The sequence below is a fragment of the Sapajus apella genome, unplaced genomic scaffold (assembly GCF_009761245.1).
Source record: "Sapajus apella isolate SASKATOON/1434 unplaced genomic scaffold, GSC_monkey_1.0 scaffold4005, whole genome shotgun sequence".
Taxonomy (NCBI): domain Eukaryota; kingdom Metazoa; phylum Chordata; class Mammalia; order Primates; family Cebidae; genus Sapajus; species Sapajus apella.
Genome location: NW_022440931.1, coordinates 1 through 6,246, shown reverse-complemented (window position 1 = coordinate 6,246; position 6,246 = coordinate 1). Strand labels below are relative to the sequence as shown.

Genomic DNA, 6,246 nt, shown 5'->3' with positions numbered 1-6,246 from the left:
GCAATGGTTTGCACTATCAAAGGGCACATTTTCAGCAACATTAATCTGGCTGCCGCTCAGGTCAGACTCTCAGGGGCCTCATGTCACTTGCCCCTCACTGTCCCGTGAGTGCAGCCAATCCTTACTTTCAGTCATTTTCATGACAATGTTTACAGAACACCCACGTCAGAGAGGGTTCCTGGTCCAACAGGAGCCACGGGTTGGGTTTAGGACTTGAGTGCGCCCCAGTGCCTCCCCTTGACCTGAATGGCGAAGGCCAGGGGCACAGCACATGGGCTGGGGGTGGGAGCTGCAGGAACCTGGCACATGCCCACTGCTCTGCCAAGGTCCAGCTGGCACAGTGGTGGCGGAGCCTGCACAGGAGATGGTCTCGGCCTCACACTGGGGTCCATGCTGGGCAGGTATTTGCAGCTTCGCCCTTGATCCCTTCTAGAAAAAGGGACGACGATGCTTCATTCAGAGGATGGTGAAGAGGTGACTTGAGCTCACTTATGACGCATATAGCAGTGTCTGGCACATGCTGTGGCACATTACATGACAGCAGTTATGATTACTGTCCCTATTGCTATCATTATCATGACTAGGCCATCTAGGACAGCGCTCCCCAAAGCCACAGGCTCCAGTGATGGCTCTGAGTGCACCACGAGCCCAGCAGCCCAGGGGCGTGGACTGTGGTGACTGAGGCAGCAATGCCAGCATCTGGGAGAGTTTGTGGATTCAGTCCCAGTCCTGCCTCTCTCCATCCTGCGGTGCCTCTGTGACCCTGTGTCCCCCGCTGATGAGCAAACCCGTACTCCACGGGAGCTTGAGCACATCCACCAGGCAACACACTGGCCACTCCCCTAGGCAAGTCCCCTGCCCAGGGTGTAGGTGTAAGGCAACGCCATCTTTGTCCCAAAAATCTTGCCGCCCCTGCATCCTGCGACTGGTTGCATTCTCCCTTGGAGCTGAGTCCCGGTGCACTGGGGACCCTAATTCTCGGAGTGGAGCCGCCCCAGGCTCACAGGCTCCACATGCAGTGGGCTTGGATGCTGCTCTGCTTTGCTTCTGGTTTGCTCTCCTCTCCAGGACCCTGAGGCTGCGTCCCCAGGGGCTGCCTTGCTCCAGAGTGCCCAGGAAGCTGGTGAAATGCGCAGTCCTGTGGCTCTGGAACCTGCACGTTAACCCTTGCTCCCTGGACATTCTGTGTGCGCACTGTCTCAGTCAGCTCAGCTTCGGCATAACAAATCCTATAGACTGGGTGCTTTATCAGGACACAGTCACGTCTCCCAGTTCCAGAGGCCAGAAGTCCCAGATCAAGGCGACAGCAGATTGGTGTCCTAGCTGGAGAGAGCTGCCTCTGGCTGTGTCCTCTTGTGGCTGAGAGGGAGAGCCCTGGTGTCTCCTCCTGCCCTTATCAAGGCTCAGATGCCATGACATGAATCCACCGTCATGACCTGCTGTAACCCTGATTGACTTCAAGAACCGGCACACCAGGGCTTAGGGCTTCAGCACAGGAATGCTGAGGACACACAAGTGAGACCCATAGTACTGAGTTCACTTGTCAACACTGTAACACTGAGGACTCCGGGGCAGTTGGAGAGGTCACCCAGTGGCTTGTTTTGATGATTGATCTTGGAGGTGTGTCCCGTCCATGTAGGGGAGAACAACACAGGGACAGATGGCAGGACACATGTGGGGAGGACAGGGGCTGGGTGTTGGGACCAGGTCGGTTTGGGATGGAGGTGGGCTTGTGGACTGGGACTGACTGCACCACCTTACAGCCCAGTTCTCAGATCCCTGGCCCGGTGGAAGCCCAGCATGACCCTGGAGGAGGGACTGTGGCGGGCCGTGCAGGAATGGCAGCACACAAGCAACTTTGACCGGAGGATCTACTATGAGATAGCGGGAAAGTGAGTCTGGGGTGCAGGGGCAGAGCCCCCATGGCAGGGTGAGAGAGGGTGACACAGGCCTGGCGGCCATGGTGGCTTCTCAGCGTGGAGCATGAGGAAGGTGTGGACAAACGGCCCTCCTGGGCCCCTGGCTCCTTCAGGAAGCTGTTCCTCCCTCCTAGAGTGCTCTGGGGTCTCTAACCGGCCCTGGAGGGAAGCCACGCCATGCCTGGCCTGCGGCCAATCCCTGCCTGACACTGGGGGTCATGGAGGGAGCAGCCAGCATCACAGCCCAAAGGTGGTCACCACCAGCTGTGGGGATGGGGAGAAGGGGCGCTGGCAACTATAGACAGAGCGGGGTGCACTCTCCTCACAGCAGTGACCAGAAGACGGTTTTCACCCATCCCGGCCTTGCCAGGATTGGAGAAACCTGCCTTGGGTCAGGGGAAACCTGCGTCCAGGACACCATGAGACCCATCTCTGGCCTGCCTGCCTTTGCTCCTGGGCAGCCCCCTCTGTTAAGACAGACAGACAGCAGCCTCAGGGGAAACGGGTCCTGTCTTCGGGGCTCAGCTTTTTCTTCCTCCCGACCAGGGGTCTCCCAGGCCTCGTCATCCTGGGTTATCCCCACAGTCCCAACCTCAGGACTCCAGCATCTGGGCAATATTCCTGACCCCTTCTGCCATAAACCCCACCACTGGCCAGCTGAAGCCTGGAGGAGGGATCCCCCTGGTGCCCTCCAGGGCCTCATGGCCCTGACTTGAGTCAGGAAGCCCTGTTGATGCCATGGGCTCTGCAGGGGCCGGGTGAGCCCAGAACTCTGGGAGCAGCTCCCTCCTGGGACTGGGGGATGGGCCCCAGGGAAGGCCTGGACAGCCCGCCGGAGGCACTGCTTCCCATCACTGCCATCAGCTGCTGCCTGGTCCTGGGGGCAGGGGGCCTGGACCCTCTCAGCACGGCCTGCACCTTCTTCACCCCAGGTTCCTGGAGTTTGAGGCTGAGGAGGGGATGCAGATTCAGAAGTCGCAGTGGATGAAGGGGCCCCAGTGCCTGCCTCCTCCAGCCCTGCCGAGGCTTGAACCTCAAGGAACTCCGGCCCCTCAGGTGGCCAATCAGCCTGGTATGGCTTCCCACATTCCCACAGGAGCCACGGCAAAGGCCACAGGGGCCAAGGGAGGCGACTGTCCCCATACCTCATGCCTACCTTCAAGAGGTGCATTTGCTCCTTCCAACAAAATAGCTCAGGGGAGCTGGGGGCTGGGCAGCCCGGGGTGATGAAGTAGGTATTCACCTGGTCAAGTTTCCTAGCGACTCTCTCTCCTTGCCATTCCAAAACTCAACAATCTGCCCAGGAAGCAGGGATGAGCAGGTAGAGTACTCAGCTTATCAGTGACTCCAAGCTTCCTCCAAAATGATGCTCTCTCACATGTGCCCCTCCTGCGGCGTCTCCTCTGGGGCGCTGTGGTTCAGGTGGTTCTGACCCAGCTGGGACCCACTTCATGTCCCCGAGCCCTGCCCCCCCCGTGTGGTGCAGGCAGGAGGAGCAGCCCTCACCACGCCTGTCCTCTTCCCTCCCTGCCTCAGTGTACCTTCCCAGCAAGGCCGGCCCCAAGGCCCTGCTTGCCTGCCTGCCATCACCCAGGCCCCAAGAGCCAGCGGAGACCAAGGCACCCGATGAGATCCCCCCTGAAGTGGTGCAGGAGTATGTGGACATCATGGAGGAGCTGCTGGGGCCTCCCGATGGGGCCACGGGGGAGCTCAAGGCACAATGGGAAGAAGGCGAAGTGGAGCAGGAAGGGGACGGGATGCTTCTAGACCCAGGCCTCCTGAGCTATGTTGACAAGCTGTGTTCCCAGAAAGACTTCGTCACCAAGGTGGGCTGGCCTGAAGTGCTGGGGTCTGCAGAATTCCGATGGGAGGAAGGGGGTCACTCGAAGGTCCTTGGAATTAAGCTCTGTTGTGTGTTTGTGCCTGTGATTTTTTACTGTGTGTTTTTCTGTGTCTGTGTGGCTGTGAGTGTGGCATGTGTATGTTACTTGTGTCTATTTTCCTGTGTCATATGTGGGTCTGTTTGCGTGTCTGTGTGTGGTTTGTGTGTCTCTGTCTGCATGTGTGGATGCTACTAGGTCTGTGGTCTGTGTGTGGAGCTGGTGGTTGCCATGATATGAGACAGCTCCAGAAGGGTGGGGACAGAGCCCTTGCTGCTTTCTGCATCTCCTCCAGGTGTCCTTGGCTCCAGGTTACTCCCTGCCCGGGAACCTCACTCTGTCTTCCTCTTGTTTCCAGGTGGAGGCCGTCATTCATCCCCGATTTCTGGAAGAATTGCTTTCTCCAGATCCCCACATGGATTTCTTGGCCCTAAGCCAGGAACTGGAGCAGGAGGAAGGACTCACCCTTGCCCAGGTAGAGCAGGGAGGGTAGGGAACCCAGGTACCCTGGGGGCAGGAAGAACCTGGCACACAAGCCCCACCTGATTGTCTACCCCACCCTGTGGGGATGCTCAGCTTCTTGGGGAGCCACTCCGAGGTGGGGAGGTGCAGGTTCAGATGGCGCAGGATGGAGAGAGGCCAGGAGGGGAGTCAGGAGGCCAACTGCAGTGAGGCTCAGCGGGATGCCCGGCAGAGCCACACCCTCTCTTTGACAGGAAGCCCAGCTGCCTCAGGCTTCCCTGCCTGCTGCCCAAATGCCCTGGTGTCTGCCACCCTGGGCCCTGCTCACACTTGGGGCAGTGCCAGTCAGTGCCCCCTTTCCTCCCGCAGGTAGCGGAGAAGCGCCGCCTATCCTTGGAGGAGGAACGGTGTGCGAGGGCAGACCCTAGTCATGGCACTGCCCGGTTGGACTCAATCTCTTCTAAGTCTGCAGCGGGCCAAGGAGCAGAGAGAGATGTCCCTGACCCCCAGCAAGGGGTCAGCATGGAAACCTGCCCACCCCAGATGGCTGCCCGGGACCCTCAGGGACAAGGCAGAGCACGCACTGGCATGGCCAGGTCTAAAAACCCTGTTAAGCTTTTGGAGAGTCTGGATTCCCACAAGCTGAGGGCTGCCCCGCCAAACTCTCCTCCCCAGTATTGCAGACCCATCCCCCTGAGGGCTTCCCAGGACCCTCAGGGACAAGGCAGAGTGTGCACTGGGATGGCCAGTTCCGTAAACCCTGTTGTGCTTTTGGAGAGGCTGGATTCTCAGAGGCTGAGGGCTGCCCGGCCATACTCTCCTCCCCAGGACCACAGACAAAGCCCCCAAATGGCCTCCCGGGACACTCAGGGACGAGGCAGAGAGCACACTGGGATGGTCAGGTCCAAAAACCCTGTGGTGCTTTTGGAGAGACTGGATTCCTGCTGGCTGAGATCTGCCCGGCCAGACTCTCCTTCCCAGGACCATAGACCTGCCTGCCCAGGTGTGGGGACCAAGGATACCTGGGGTCTCCCTGGAGCCTCTCCTGTCAAGGAGTCACACAGGCTGTCTAAGGGGTCAAGTGAGGAGGAGAGGGGAATCCCGGGTATGGTTTCTGTCGTGGGTACCAACTACAGGCTGCGGCCCTGGAAGCTGTCCCAGAGCCCTGTCCCTGCCTCGGGCCTTCTCAGCCCAGAATGGCGGGGACCCCACGGAGCTCTTCAGTCCCAATCTGCAAAGAGAAGAGGCCTCAGCCCAGCACCCGCTCCTGCCACCAAGTCCAAGAAGCGAGCTCTCTTCGGAGGCTCATCCCCTGCTGAACAGACGCCCCACCTAGGGCCTGGGCTCAGAGTCTCTGGGGCGCAATCCCTGGCTTGGGGGCGGGGTGGCCCCTCACAGTCCCAAAAGAGAAAGGGTGATCCCTTGCTCTCTAAGAGGAAGAAAAAGCAGCACCGCAGCCAGTAGGGGGACAGGGCAGGCTCTCTGGTGCCAATCCTCAAGGGTGGGGCTCTTAACTCTCGGACCCTCACGACACCGGATGACCCCAAAGCAAAGACTTCTCCCCCAGTGCTGATCTTGCTGGGCATTAGCTTTGGAGGGTGGGGGAGGGAGGGGAGGGAGAGAGTGGGGGAGGAAAAGTGTGGCTGAACGGGAAGGGAGGGCCTAGGGGGAGGGGGTAGGAGGTGAGGAGCAACACCTTGGGGGTCTTCTGTGTAAATATAAATAAATATAGTTGTGTTGGGAATGCTCTCCGGCTGCTGCCTTTGTCCTCAGGGCTGTGCTGCTCAGTGGAGGGGGTCTGTGAGGGAAAGCAGAGGGACCAGGAGATGTCAGGCACTGGGGACCCACGGGGGCCAGCCCCGCTTGTTCCTCCAGGTGTAGGCTGCCCCTTCAGATGCTCCAGGGACTGACGGATGCTCAGGAAGCCCTGATCCCTCCCACCATCCACTCACAAGGCCCCACCTGCTTCAGTTATCAGCATCCCT

The 6,246-nt window shown here is 59.5% G+C and overlaps 1 protein-coding gene across 1 annotated transcript; it reads left to right on the top strand.

Annotated features, from left to right (window-relative positions):
• The first annotated feature begins 1,800 nt into the window (after positions 1–1,800).
• LOC116547656 (NUT family member 2G-like) lies at positions 1,801–4,317 on the top strand. Its single transcript, XM_032273530.1, has 4 exons — positions 1,801–1,892; positions 2,852–2,991; positions 3,456–3,745; positions 4,158–4,317. Exons 1-4 carry the CDS (start codon positions 1,801–1,803, stop codon positions 4,290–4,292), a joined length of 657 nt encoding a protein of 218 aa, XP_032129421.1. The 3' UTR covers positions 4,293–4,317.
• Positions 4,318–6,246: the final 1,929 nt, after the last annotated feature.